The sequence below is a fragment of the Bombus impatiens genome, unplaced genomic scaffold (genome assembly GCF_000188095.3).
Source record: "Bombus impatiens unplaced genomic scaffold, BIMP_2.2 scf_0640, whole genome shotgun sequence".
NCBI classification, from domain to species: domain Eukaryota; kingdom Metazoa; phylum Arthropoda; class Insecta; order Hymenoptera; family Apidae; genus Bombus; species Bombus impatiens.
Genome location: NT_177059.1, coordinates 2,581,583 through 2,595,825, shown reverse-complemented (window position 1 = coordinate 2,595,825; position 14,243 = coordinate 2,581,583). Strand labels below are relative to the sequence as shown.

Sequence of the window (14,243 nt, the reverse complement as noted above, 5' to 3'; positions counted from 1 at the left end):
ATATTTAATAACGCGTTCCACTGTATGGCCTGCTAGACGAAATAATTTTGCCATCAGACATATTGACACAGTTTACGATTATTAAACAAATATATTTCTACCGTAGCTCACATTCCCGAATAGATAATTGATTAAGTTTGTATTCTTGTCACTGGTATGATAAAAAAGATGCAAGTAGTAACGTGTATCTTTAAACATTCTGTTGGCTGTCACTTTTAATCTTAATCTTTCACTTTTCGTTTCAGGTATGCGATTGGGACTCATGCAAGCCAAACTTGGAATCGTACAGATAGAACTTGGAGTCGTACAGATTTTGAAGGACTACGAAATTTCACCTTGTGAAAAGACCAAAATTCCAATTATCCTAGATCCCAAAGGAATCATCACGACAGCTTTAGGAGGAGTACATCTCAACATTCGAAAGACTACTGCCGCTGTTTAGACGAAGCTAAAGTTTTGCGAATCGCGTTATGCATTCCAATTTTCTGCTTTATTTGTGATAAATTAGATATATTTTACTTCCGAATCGACAAAGTTCACGAAGTATAATCGTCATTTCTTTCTCGGAAGAAATGAATCTTTCGGTATTAAATATATTTTAAAATTGTAATCGTAAATGTACAATAATTATAATTTTATGTATCTAAAAATAACTTAACTTATGTATTGTTAATTTATATCGAATGTAATATTAAATAATACGAAATCTTATATAATGACTTTATTTATTTAATGGACTTATTTGCAGTGATTGAAACAGGAAAACGACGATTATTTAATTACAGCTTATTGTAGTAATGTAATACAACTAATCGAGATCCAACTCTCAAGTCACAACTCACGGCTCGTGACTAACTCCAATTAACTTGCAACTAACTAACGACTAACGTTCTCCAAAAGATCCTTTGCCTGTCAGCACTTCCATTATACAGGGTGGTTGGTAACTGGTGGTACAAGCGGAAAGGGGATGATTCTACGCGAAAAAAGAAGTCGAAAATATAGAATACAAATTTTTTTCTTTAATTTTTTAAATTAGATTACATTCCTAACATTATTTATCAATACATTTTACAAATATTTATTGCGCAATGAATGGAGCAATAAGTCGTAGAAATTTTTCTGTGAAATCTGACTCTAAATCTCCTGGATAACTTCGTAATTGAGAACCTCCATAGTATTTATTAGCAATGGAGATTATTCACCTGTTAATAATTTGTACATTTTTATTAATTTTAATAATTTCACGAATTTGAATTATGGTTGAATATGAGATTATCAGTTATGTTATTTCTATTACTAAAATATTACTACCTATATTACTGTATTTTTTATTATTATGCAGGTGAATAACGCCGAGGTTACACCGCTGCCTCTATCTTCATTGATAATACCTTTTCAATTATGCAAAAGATAATTCGTTGTAATAGATGATATAATATATGTTCTAGAATATGTAATTTAAGCAGATATGCTCTAGGTCATGTTGGAAATATGGTAAAAAACATCTTTGCGCGAAATTATAGATTACTGACATTTATATGACCCAAACCCTTCTAATTTGTCCTGCTATTTGTTCCGCATTGTCTAGAAATGGGAATGTGATAAAAAGACACTTTCCAATATCTATACCTTGTTGCTGTTTGTGAAAATTCAGTTTTCTATGCAATTTTTTCATTGTCTCATTCCATGGAAACCATTGGTCGAAATACTTCTTTACGATTATTGTATAATATTCAAAATGTTGGTGCTGTGGATAGAAATTTTAGAATATGTTTTTTAATGTGTGAAAATCAAGTAGTGAGTTATGGCCGAGATGTTAATTATACATTAAAAACAATTGATAACTTCGAACAAAATGTCTTACCAGTTAAGATACCAATTTTTACCATTTGCTCGATGCTAAAATTTTCTACGAGAATTTTTCGCAAATGGCACTTTGTCAGCAAGCAATAATTCACTGGTAATATTTCACAAGAGAGGGGAGACTACAAATGAGACGTATACACTGTTACAGCGGACAATGCAAAGCTCACTCTCGTATTGTACATTACAAGCTTCGGAAATATTTTTTTATTTTATTTGGTATCTGTTACCTTATAGTGCTTGTGACTAGTCAAGAAATCGTTTCATAACGGTACGTACGGTATTTTTCACTGCAACACACACCGCGGAATTAGATTATCTGTTCTATTTTTCTATTATTTTCTGATAATTTTCCTATTGTATTTTGCAAATTAGATTCAAATGTGTCCCTACTCTGTTTCACGAACTTACGAAAGTGTAATATGTTACCTTTTCGTCCCTTTCTGAATCATTTACTCAGTTCTAATCGAGCAATATTTGCCGAATTACACCGAAATTTTACTGTTTGTATACAATTAATGGTCATGCACGTGGAAAAGGAAGCAGAGTCCACCAAATCCAAACGATTATACGGATCAGTCACGGATACAATCATTGTACTTCTGTCACGGATTAAAAATATTCTTAAAGTTAGTAAGAAAACGGAAGACTTTAGGAGGACACATATTAGTGATTTTTTTAAATATCAAAGACCAATAAAATAATACATTACTTATATTACTAAACGCGCAAATGTTAGTGGAGTTTCTTATTTTTATGAACGAAGTTGCAAATTATGAGACGATGCCAATGTCTTACAACATTAACTAGTTGCCGATACGAATACCCCAATCGATGTATCGTAAACCTTGTCACCGAGACACGATCCTCTAGGTATCCGCTGGGTGGTCGAGATGCGTACACCCCTCTTACCAGTCACCTTCCCTCGTTCCGCAGTATCAGAGTGGCGTCGACATTCGGATAAAGAATATCCGACCAAAGGGAGAGTGGACGTCTACATTTCCCTCAACATAAGAAGCAAACGTGACGAGTATCCAGAGTGATTGTATTACCACGAAGCGTTTCACGAAATATTGTCGAGCTTTCGCATTTCTCTAAATCCATGATAATTCGCAATCCAAGAGGTGCTGATAAATATTATCTTCTGAGACCAACAAAAACATTCTTTCTTGTCAGGCTCATCTAAAATGGCGTTATTATCGCTATACTGGAGTCTGGATGGCATCCTCATCCTTTCGACCCTGATGGTTGCCGCTTATCTCTACATGACTCGTAAATTCAACCACTGGCCGAAACGAGGAATCACACAGCTCGCACCTACGCCTTTCGTAGGCAACTTTATGGACTGTCTCCTATCAAGAAAATCGGGCTCACTATTTGTCAAGGACGTATACGATTGCGGCGAAAGTTTCCCTTTGCTGGGATTCTACGTCTTCGACAAACCTTACCTCTTAGTTCGCGATCCAGAACTCGTGAAGTACGTCCTAGTGAAGGACTTCGACTATTTCCCTGATAAGTACGCGACTGCAGATGAGAAAGATGATCGTTTTGGATACGCAAATGTGGTTCTGATGAAAAATCCGGGATGGAAATCTCTTAGGCCAAAATTGACGCCGGCTTTTACCCCGGGCAAGCTGAAGAAAATGTTCGATATAATGTTGGTAGCAGCTGACGATCTTGGAAAGCATCTGGATTCGTTGCATTTGGAGGGTAAACCGCTTTAATAGTGTATTTACATAATAATAGATTAACCATGAGAAACTGTTGTTAGATCAATATATATTTTTGAAACAATGATTCTCACTTAATAGAAGTGTTTAACAAAATCAAAAGTCAATTCTCTTGATGCGAGAGACTTCAAATTTTGCAACTATTGTTTCGTGATTAAAAATGCAACAATGGCAATCTAATATCTGATTCAGGCGATGGAAAGGTAGTCGAGTTCAAGGATATTTGCGCGAATTTCACCACCGATATGATCGGTGGCACTGCGTTTGGCTTAAAACTGGGTTCGTTGGAGAATCCAAAAGCACCGTTCCGTGAATATGGCAGGAAGATCTTCCATTCTAGTTTTCATCGTAACATGGAGTCACTTATCATATCCTTCTCGCCTCAGTTAGCCAAGTATCTCAAACCGAAGTTCTTTGGAGAAAAAGCGACTAACTTCCTCCGATCTGTTTTCTGGGATGTGATTGAACAACGAGTCGCTTGCGGTCAAAAGAGGAATGACCTCATCGATGTGCTAATCGAGATCAGGAAAACATACAAGAGCGATGAAAATTTGAAGGATTACAGTATGTATTTGCTGTAATGTTTTATTATCTTCTATCGATGAAGTTATTTAAGAATCGTCAGAAATCTATAAATTATAATTTTATGCACATTCTTATTTCGCGAGCTCCCAACGAAACGGACGAAAAATAATTTCCTTTCAAGTTATTTTCCAATTGTACTAAATATACTAGATCGTTTTGCTGAACTTTTGCGATGATGTTTAATTTGCATGTTTCAGACTTCGATGGTGACGATTTATTGGCACAAGCGGCCATATTATTTGCTGCTGGTTTTGAAACATCTTCTACTACCATGTCTTTCACACTGCACGAACTTGCAGTGAACCCAGATGTGCAGAAGATGCTTAGAGCAGAGATTCAGGATGCTCTAGAGAAAACTGATGGCAAAATCACATACGATATGGTACGGCAACTACAAAAACATTAATTTAGGAACGCAAATGAACAGTATGTGAAGGGGGTTATTATATAGTTGTAAACATTCTAAGAAATATAACGTTTTACAGATTGCGACACTACCATACCTCGATATGGTAATTTCTGAAAGTCTTCGTAAATATCCAGCTGTAGCATACATGGATCGAGTTACCGTTGCCGATTACAAAGTGCCTAATTTCGATCTGGTGATAGAGAAAGGCACCCCAATATTCATTTCTATCATGGGTTTGCACTACGATTCGCGATACTTCCCGGATCCGGAAAAATACGATCCACTTCGATTTACCGAGGAAGTCAAAAGTACCAGGCCAAGTTTCGCCTACTTGCCCTTTGGTGGGGGACCCCGCGGCTGCATTGGTTAGTAAAATTTTCCGCAATGTTTTCCAATATCTTTAACGCCAGAGCTATCGATGGCAATGGTATGAAAGTAGTATTAAAAGAATCGAAATGAAATACATATATGTGTAGAAATGTATACTTCAAGGACATGGGTACATACATGTGAAAATCAGTATTCGTTTCTTTAAACTGTACTTGCATTATTAACGATAAGGTATTTATTTTTTAACGTAGGACAATTTGCAATCTTATTACTTACGATCTACAAAATGCGGCGTGTGGAAATTTTAATCTCAACAGGCACTTTCTCACAGTAGTTATATGGCGAAATTACTTTTATCCCACTCAATCTTTAAAGAATCTTTACACGGCTCGAAATATCACACTGTGTGCATGACCTGCCTCGCCATAATCAAACGAATATAAAATTAAAACTAAAATAAGTAGACAAATTAGATACATTGGCAGTTAGAAAATTTGGTTTGACTTTCACATATCTTGTTATATTAGTATTACATACTAACATTTTTGTTAAGGAATCTACATCTCTTTGCTTTCAAATCTCTTTTGACTGCAGAACGTACATACGGTAAAATTAAACATCAGCTATATGCCGAAGTATGTTAGAAAACGGAAGAATACAATCAAACAGAAGTTTATCTCCTTTGCTAACAACTAGTTGAGAATAGACTGCCAGAATGTAAATAAATATTTAATAACGCGTTCCACTGTATGGCCTGCTAGACGAAATAATTTTGCCATCAGACATATTGACACAGTTTATGATTATTAAACAAATAGATTTCTACCGTAGCAATGTTATTGATATACAGGGTGGTTGGTAAATGGTGGTACAAGCGGAAAAGGGGTGATTCTACGCGAAAAAAGAAGTCGAAAATATAAAATAAAAATTTTTTTTAATTTTTTTTTTTAATTTTTTTTAAAATCTACAATGAGGGCCGATATAACGAGACGTGATAAAGTGCATGCGTACTGAGCGAAAATTCAAAGACGATCTTCTCGAAAACAAAGCCTCGAACGAAAAATTTTTATTTTATATTTTCGACTTCTTTTTTCGCGTAGAATCACCCCTTTTCCGCTTGTACCACCATTTACCAACCACCCTGTATATCAATAACATGACTACTTCTTCCAATATAATTATATTCATGTCACAAATTGAAAATTATGCGCAAATATCTATATTTGCTAATTTACTTTCAAGTCATTTTCCAATTGTACTAAATATAATAGATCGATTTGCTGAACTTTTCCGATGATGTTTAATATGCATTTTTCAGACTTCGAGGGTGACGATTTAGTGGCACAAGCGGCCATATTTTTTGCTGCTGGTTTTGAAACGTCTGCTGCTACCATGTCTTTCACACTGTACGAACTTGCAAGGAACTCTGATGTACAGCAGACACTTAGGAAAGAGATTCTGGATGCTTTAGAGAAAACTGATGGTGAAATCACATACGATATGGTACGCCAACTATAAAAATATTAACGTAGAAACACGAGAGTATGTGAAACAGGTTATAATATAGTTCTAAACATACTAAGAAATATAATGTTTTACAGATTACGACGCTACCATATCTGGATATGGTACTTTTTGAAACTCTTCGTAAATATCCATCTGTACCAAACTTGAATCGGGTTACTCTTGCCGATTACAAAGTGCCTAATTCCGATCTGGTGATAGAGAAAGGCACCCCAATATTCATTTCGATAATGGGTTTGCACTACGATTCGCGGTATTTCCCGAATCCGGAAAAATACGATCCACTCCGATTTACCGAGGAAGCCAAAAGTACCAGGCCAAATTTCGCCTACTTGCCCTTTGGTGCGGGTCCCCGCATCTGCCTTGGTAAGTAAAATCTTCCGCAATATTTTCCAATATCTTTAATGCCAGAGCTATCGACGACTATCGTAGGAAAGTAGAGTTAAAAGAATCGAAATGAAATACATATGTGTGTGGACTTCAAGGGCATAGATACATACATGTGAAGATCAGTATTCGTTTCTTTAAACTGTGCTTACATTATTAACGATAAGGCATTTATTTTTTAACGTAGGACAATTTGCAATCTTATTACTTACGATCTACAAAATGCGGCGTGTGGAAATTTTAATCTCAACAGGCACTTTCTCACAGTAGTTATATGGCGAAATTACTTTTATCCCACTCAATCTTTAAAGAATCTTTACACGGCTCGAAATATCACACTGTGTGCATGACCTGCCTCGCCATAATCAAACGAATATAAAATTAAAACTAAAATAAGTAGACAAATTAGATACATTGGCAGTTAGAAAATTTGGTTTGACTTTCACATATCTTGTTATATTAGTATTACATACTAACATTTTTGTTAAGGAATCTACATCTCTTTGCTTTCAAATCTCTTTTGACTGCAGAACGTACATACGGTAAAATTAAACATCAGCTATATGCCGAAGTATGTTAGAAAACGGAAGAATACAATCAAACAGAAGTTTATCTCCTTTGCTAACAACTAGTTGAGAATAGACTGCCAGAATGTAAATAAATATTTAATAACGCGTTCCACTGTATGGCCTGCTAGACGAAATAATTTTGCCATCAGACATATTGACACAGTTTATGATTATTAAACAAATAGATTTCTACCGTAGCACACATTCCCGAATAGATAATTGATTAAGTTTGTATTCTTGTCACTGGTATGATAAAAAAGATGCAAGTTGCAACGTGTATCTTTAAACATTCTGTTAGCTGTCACTTTTAATCTTAATCTTTCACTTTTTGTTTCAGGTATGCGATTGGGACTCATGCAATCCAAACTTGGAGTCGTACAGATTTTGAAGGACTACGAAATTTCACCTTGTGAAAAGACCAAAATTCCAATTATCCTAGATCCCAAAGGAATCATCACGACAGCTTTAGGAGGAGTACATCTCAACATTCGAAAGACTACTGCCGCTGTTTAGACGAAGCTAAAGTTTTGCGAATCGCGTTATGCATTCCAATTTTCTGCTTTGTTTGTGATAAGTTAGATATATTTTACTTCCGAATCGACAAAGTTCACGAAGTATAATCGTCATTTCTTTCTCGGAATCAAGAAATGAATCTTTAGGTATTAAATATATTTTAAAATTGTAATCGTAAATGTACAATAATTATAATTTTATGTATCTAAAAATAACTGAACTTATGTATTGTTAATTTATATCAAATGTAATATTAAATAATACGAAATCTTATATAATGACTTTATTTATTTAATGGATTTATTTACAGTGATTGAAACAGGGAAACGATGATTATTTAAGTAGAGCTTAATGTAGTAATATAACACAACTAATCGGAATGCAACTCTCAAGTCACAACTCACGGCTCGTGATTAACTCCAACTAACTTGCAACTAACGACTAACTGTTTCTACCAAAACATCCTTTGCATATCAGCACTGCCACTATATATTTACATTGTAGTTCGATTGTAGCGAGATTTTTCTTATGATTATACACGATAGTATTGCGATAGGGTACATATGTTTTACATAGAACAATTTGCAATCAGATTAAATAAAACATACAAAGATATATGTCACATGGCTGCGTCACTTTTGTCAGAAAGTAATCACATATATACGGATTTGGATATTAAAATGTTGGCATGACTTTTGCGTTTATTCCTTGCTAAATGAAAGATCACATTCAACCATAAAAAAGACTGTTTATTATCTAAATCATACATATATTCTAATATACCATATGTATCTCTCATGTTCGATAATAATTCAGCATGTAACAATAGCAGTATAAGGAATAAGCATTTAAGCCAAAGATATCTTTCCATAGACGGGTTAAAAATTTAACAAATTGCAGATTACATTTTACATAATATTTATTAGCAATTGAGATTATTCACCTGTTAATAACTTGTACATTTTTAATGATTTTAGTAATTTCACTTGACACCTCACAACAAAAATGATGGTTGAATATGAAGTTATCACGTATGTTACTTCTAAAATATTACTGCCTATATTACGGCACTTTTTGCTATTAAGCAGGAGAATAACGCTGATACATTGTAATCTCCAACTTCATTGATAACACCTTTTCAATTATGCAAAAGATAATTCGTTATAATAGATGATATGATGCATGTTCTAGAATATGTACTTTAAGCAAATATACTCTAGGTCATGTTGGAAAAATGGTAAAAGATACCTTTGTGCGAAATTAGAGAATATTGTCATTTATATGACCCAAACCCTTCTAATTTGTCCTGCTATTTGTCCCGCATTGTCTAGAAATGGGAATGTGATAAAAAGACACTTTCCAATATCTATACCTTGTTGCTGATTGTGAAAATTCAGTTTTCTATGCAATTTTTTCATTGTCTCATTCCATGGAAACCATTGGTCGAAATATTTCTTTACGATAATTGTATAATATTCAAAACGTTGGTGCTGTGGATAGAAATTTTAGAATATGTTTCTTAATGTGTGAAAATCAAGTAGTGAGTTATGGTCGAGATGTTAATTATACATTAAAAACAATTGATAACTTCGAACAAAATGTCTCACCAGTTAAGATGCCAATTCTTACCATTTGCTCGATGCTAAAATCTGCTGCGAGAATTTTTCGCAAATGGCACTTTGTCAGCTAGCAATGATTCAGCGGTAAATTTCACAAGAGAGGGGAGATTACAAATGAGACATATATACCATCACAGCTGACAATGCAAAGCTCACTCTCGTAATGTACATTACAAGCTTCGGAAATATTTTCTTATTTTATTTGGCATCTGTGACTAGTGAAGAAATCGTTTCATAGCGGTACGTACGGTATTTTTCACTGCAACACACACCGCGGAATTAGATTATCTGTTCTATTTTTCTATCATTTTCTGATAATTTTCCTCTTTTATTTTGCAAATTAGATTCAAATGTGTCCCTACTCTGTTTCACGAACTTATGTACCATTTCTTCCTTTTCTGAATCATTTACTCAGTTTTAATCGAGCAGTATTTTCCTAATTACACCGAAATTTTACTGTTTGTCTTTAATTAATGGGGATGCACGTGGAAAAGAAAGCAGATTCCACCAAATCCGAACCATTATACAGATCAGTCACGGATACAATCATTGTACTCTCACTAAAATGCTTTTTGAGAAAATGATTTACATTTACGTTTTATCTATTCTTCTATTTGAACAAACTACGTCCATCTCATAGAATATAGTTTTCTTAAATGGTATTCCCTTTCTAATATTCTCCACTCCTTGATGAAAACTCTAATCTTGAATCACTCCACGCGAGAAGCCAGAATATTCAATACTCTGTGCCAGCGAATTACTCGTTGATTAAATAATATACAATTGTGTTCAAACAGAAAGCCGGTTCTATTATTATATTTCATGTTCTTTATAAAAACATTAGGAAAGTGTTCCTATTAGATTAATAATTGACAAAATAAGTTTTGTCATAGGTCAACAAGTTCTTAAAATTTTAAAACAACTGACATTAGTGATTTTTTTTAACCAGAGAATGATAACATATTTCATTTATTGTATGTTAACAGACCTCCAGATATTTGTGCAATTTCGTATTTTTATGAATGACATTAAACACAAATAATGGTTTATTTTACATTCATTAAATAAAATATCAATACCCAAGATGCAAACAGGGGGCTGAGCGAAGTACAAAGTTTGCGACGGAAACGTGACGTCGAATTTTTAGACGCTCCGGGCAAATTATTTACAACATTAACTTATTGCTGATATGTATACCCCAATCGACGTTCCATAAACCTTGTCACCGAGGTTCGAGCCTCTAAGTAGTCGCTGAATGATCGGAGTGTGTACATCCCCTCAGCATTTGCCCTCCCTCGTACCGCAGTATCAGAGTGGCGTCGACTTTGAGAAAAAGAATATCCGACTAAAGGGAAGATAGACTTCTACATTTCCCTCAACATAAGAAGCAAGCGTAACGAGTCTCGAGGACGATTGTATTACAATGAAGCATTCCGCGAAATATTGTCCAGCTTTTGCATTTCTCTAAATCCATGATAATTCGCAATCCAAGAGGTGCTGATAAATGTTATCTTCTGAGACCAAGAAAAACATTTTTTCTTCTCAGACTCATTTAAAATGGCCTTATTAACGCTATACTGGAGTCTGGATGGCATCCTCATCCTTTCGACTCTGATGGTTGCCGCTTATCTCTACATGACTCGTAAATTCAACTACTGGTCGAAACGAGGAATCACACAGCTTGCACCTACGCCTTTCGTAGGCAACATCATGGACTGCCTTCTGTCAAGAAAATCAGCCTCGGAATTTCTCAAGGACGTATACGATAACGGCAAAGGCTTGCCTTTGATGGGATTCTACGCCTTCGACAACCCTCACTTGTTAATTCGCGATCCAGAACTCGCGAAGCACGTGCTAGTGAAAGACTTCGATTATTTCCCTGATAGATACGCGACTGCAGATGAGAAAGATGATCGTATTGGATACGCAAATATGATACTGATGAGAAATCCAGGATGGAAATCTTTCAGGCCAAAGATGACGCCGATTTTTACCCCGGGAAAGCAGAAGATAATGTTCGATTTAATTTTGGCGGTCGCAGACGATCTTGGAATGTATCTCGATTCGTTGCATTTGGAGGGTAAACCGCTTTTTCGGTGCATTTACATAATAACATAAATAAATAACATAATAAAACTGTTGATAGTTCAATATATATTTTTAAAACAATGACTCTCACTTAAGAAAAATGTTTAACAGAATTAAAAGTCAATCCTCTTGATGCGAGAGACTTCAAATTTTGCAACAATCGTTTCTTGATTAAAAATGCAATAATGCAAGACACAACATAGGAAATCTAATATCTGTTTCAGGCGATGGAAAAGTAATCGAGTTCAAGGATATTTGCGGGAATTTCATCACCGATATGATCGGTAGCACTGCGTTTGGTTTAAAAGTAGGTGCGATAAAGAATCCAAAAACACCGTTCCGTGAATATGGCAGGAAGATCTTCCATTCTAATTTCTATCGTAACATTGAGTCACATATCATATCCTTCTCGCCTCAGTTAGTCAAGTGTCTTAAGCCGAAGTTACTTAGCAAAAACGTAACTAACTTCTTCGAATCTGTTTTCTGGGATGTGATTGAACAACGAGTCGATTCCGGTCAGAAGAAGAATGACCTCGTCGATGTGCTAATCGAGATCAGGAAAACATACAAGAACGACGAACATTTGAAGGATTACAGTATGTATTTGCTGCAATGTTTTATTATCTTCTATCGATGAAGTTATTTAAGAATCGTCAGAAATCTATAAATTATAATTTTATGCACATTCTTATTTCGCGAGCTCCCAACGAAACGGACGAAAAATAATTTCCTTTCAAGTTATTTTCCAATTGTACTAAATATACTAGATCGTTTTGCTGAACTTTTGCGATGATGTTTAATTTGCATGTCTCAGAATTCGACGGTGACGATTTAGTGGCACAAGCGATCATGTTTCTTATTGCTGGTACTGAAACATCTTCTACAGCCATTTCTTTCACACTGCACGAACTTGCAATGAACCCAGATATACAGAAGACACTTAGGGCAGAGATTCGCGATGCTCTGGCGAAAACTGATGGCAAAATCACATACGATATGGTACGGAAACTACAAAAATGTTAAATTAGAAACACGAGAGAGGCACATGGATAGTATGTGAAAAAGGGTTGTAATATAATTGTAAACATACTAAGAAATATAACGTTTCACAGATTATGACGTTACCATACCTCGATATGGTAATTTCTGAAACTCTTCGTAAATATCCATCTGCAGCACACTTGGATCGAGTTACCGTTGCCGATTACAAAGTGCCTAATTCCGATCTGGTGATAGAGAAAGGCACCGGAATATTCATTTCGATAATGGGTTTACACTACGATCCGCGGTACTTCCCGAATCCGGAAAAATACGATCCACTCCGATTTACCGAGGAAGCCAAAAGTACCAGGCCAAGTTTCGCCTATTTGCCCTTTGGTGGGGGACCCCGCGGCTGCATTGGTTAGTAAAATTTTCCGCAATATTTTCCAATATCTTTAACGCCAGAGCTATCGATGGCAATCGTATGAAAGTAGTATTAAAAGAATCGAAATGAAATACATATATGTGTAGAAATGTATACTTCAAGGACATAGGTACATACATGTGAAGATCGGTATTCCTTTCTTTAAACTGTACCTATATTATTAACGATAAGGTACTTATTTTTTTACGTAGGACGGTTTGCAATCACATTATATAAAATCTACAAAATGCGATGTGTGGAAATCTTAATCTCAACAGGCACTTTCTCACAGTAGTTACATGGCGAAATCACTTTTATGTTTTATATTACTTACTTCTTATATTATTATTACATACGAATATTTTTATTAAGGAACCTGCGTCTCTGCTTTCAAATCTCTTTTGACTGCAGAACGTGCATACGGTAAAATTAAACATCACCAGCTATATGCTGAAGTATGTTACAGTTATAGAGGACGACTAGAAAATTTGAAAACGGAAGAATACAATCGAACAGAAGTTTATCTCCTTTTTGCACCACTAGTTGAGAAGAAACTACCAGAATGTGAATAAATATTTGATAACGCATTGCACGGCATTATCTATTAAACATATGAATTTGGTACAGTTTACCACGTTCTATTATCAGACAAATCCATACAGTTTATGATTATTAGACAAATGTAGTTCTACTGTAACACACATTCCCAAATAGATAATTTACTAAGATCCTACTCATGTTACTTCAACATGTTATTCATATTATAAGAAAGATGCGAGTACCAATGTGCATCTTTAGACTTTCTGTCGATGATTTCTTTCTTTTACTCTTCGTTTCAGGTATGCGATTGGGACTCATGCAATCCAAACTTGGAATCGTACAGATTTTGAAGGACTACGAAGTTTCACCTTGTGAGAAAACCAAAACTTCAGTGGTCCTAGATCCCAAAGGAGTCATCACGAAAGCTTTAGGAGGAGTACATCTCAACATTCGAAAGATTACCACTGCTGCTGATTAGACGAAGCTAAAGTTTTACGAATCGCGTTATGCATACCGATTTTTTGCTTTGTTTGTGATAAGTTAGATGTATTTTATTAGCGAATCGGTGAAGTTCAACAAGTAACATCTTCATTTCTTTAGATATTAAGTACATTTTATAATCGTAATCCTAAATGCCCGAAAATTGTAATTTCAAATATCTGAAAATAATTAGATTTATTT

At 35.0% G+C, this 14,243-nt stretch overlaps 3 protein-coding genes and 1 long non-coding RNA gene across 5 annotated transcripts in view; 3 read left to right on the top strand and 1 right to left on the bottom strand.

The window, feature by feature from the left end:
- LOC117151108 (cytochrome P450 6k1-like) overlaps nucleotides 1–546 on the top strand; it is a 4,155-nt gene extending 3,609 nt beyond the window's left edge. Inside the window, exon 5 of the mRNA XM_024369791.2 lies at nucleotides 246–546. Within this exon, the coding sequence (XP_024225559.1) occupies nucleotides 246–442 (197 nt within the window). The 3' untranslated portion in view covers nucleotides 443–546. The remainder of the gene's footprint in view (nucleotides 1–245) is intronic.
- The window catches only part of LOC100749257 (cytochrome P450 6k1), a 15,025-nt gene extending 7,011 nt beyond the window's left edge, over nucleotides 1–8,014 (top strand). The window contains exons 2-6 of the mRNA XM_024369794.2: nucleotides 3,040–3,573; nucleotides 3,786–4,157; nucleotides 4,376–4,560; nucleotides 6,519–6,807; nucleotides 7,735–8,014. Coding sequence (XP_024225562.1) covers nucleotides 3,051–3,573; nucleotides 3,786–4,157; nucleotides 4,376–4,560; nucleotides 6,519–6,807; nucleotides 7,735–7,910 — 1,545 coding nt within the window. The 5' untranslated portion in view covers nucleotides 3,040–3,050 and the 3' untranslated portion in view covers nucleotides 7,911–8,014. The remainder of the gene's footprint in view (nucleotides 1–3,039; nucleotides 3,574–3,785; nucleotides 4,158–4,375; nucleotides 4,561–6,518; nucleotides 6,808–7,734) is intronic.
- LOC117152074 overlaps nucleotides 1–8,278 on the bottom strand; it is an 18,814-nt gene extending 10,536 nt beyond the window's left edge. Inside the window, exon 1 of the long non-coding RNA XR_004462306.1 lies at nucleotides 8,193–8,278. This is a non-coding gene — a long non-coding RNA (uncharacterized LOC117152074). The remainder of the gene's footprint in view (nucleotides 1–8,192) is intronic.
- LOC100749136 (cytochrome P450 6k1-like) lies at nucleotides 2,017–14,243 on the top strand. 2 transcript variants are annotated; one of them, XM_003491905.4, is made up of 6 exons: nucleotides 2,017–2,134; nucleotides 11,076–11,609; nucleotides 11,842–12,213; nucleotides 12,432–12,616; nucleotides 12,730–13,018; nucleotides 13,862–14,243. In XM_003491905.4, the coding sequence occupies exons 2-6, from the start codon at nucleotides 11,087–11,089 to the stop codon at nucleotides 14,038–14,040; spliced, it is 1,548 nt and encodes a 515-aa protein (XP_003491953.1). In that variant the 5' UTR covers nucleotides 2,017–2,134; nucleotides 11,076–11,086; the 3' UTR covers nucleotides 14,041–14,243. The 2 variants fall into 2 exon arrangements, with proteins under 2 accessions (XP_003491953.1, XP_012244661.1); XM_012389238.3 differs by lacking the exon at nucleotides 2,017–2,134 and adding an exon at nucleotides 9,650–9,769.

What these genes read in the sequence shown, in the direction of transcription:
- LOC100749136 (XM_003491905.4), top strand. Translation starts at nt 11,087, where the DNA reads ATGGCCTTATTAACGCTATACTGGAGTCTGGATGGCATCCTCATCCTT. An exon ending in GCAAAATCACATACGATATG is followed by an intron (nt 12,617 to 12,729) that starts GTACGGAAACTA and finishes AACGTTTCACAG; the next exon opens with ATTATGACGTTACCATACCT. An exon ending in GGGACCCCGCGGCTGCATTG is followed by an intron (nt 13,019 to 13,861) that starts GTTAGTAAAATT and finishes TCTTCGTTTCAG; the next exon opens with GTATGCGATTGGGACTCATG.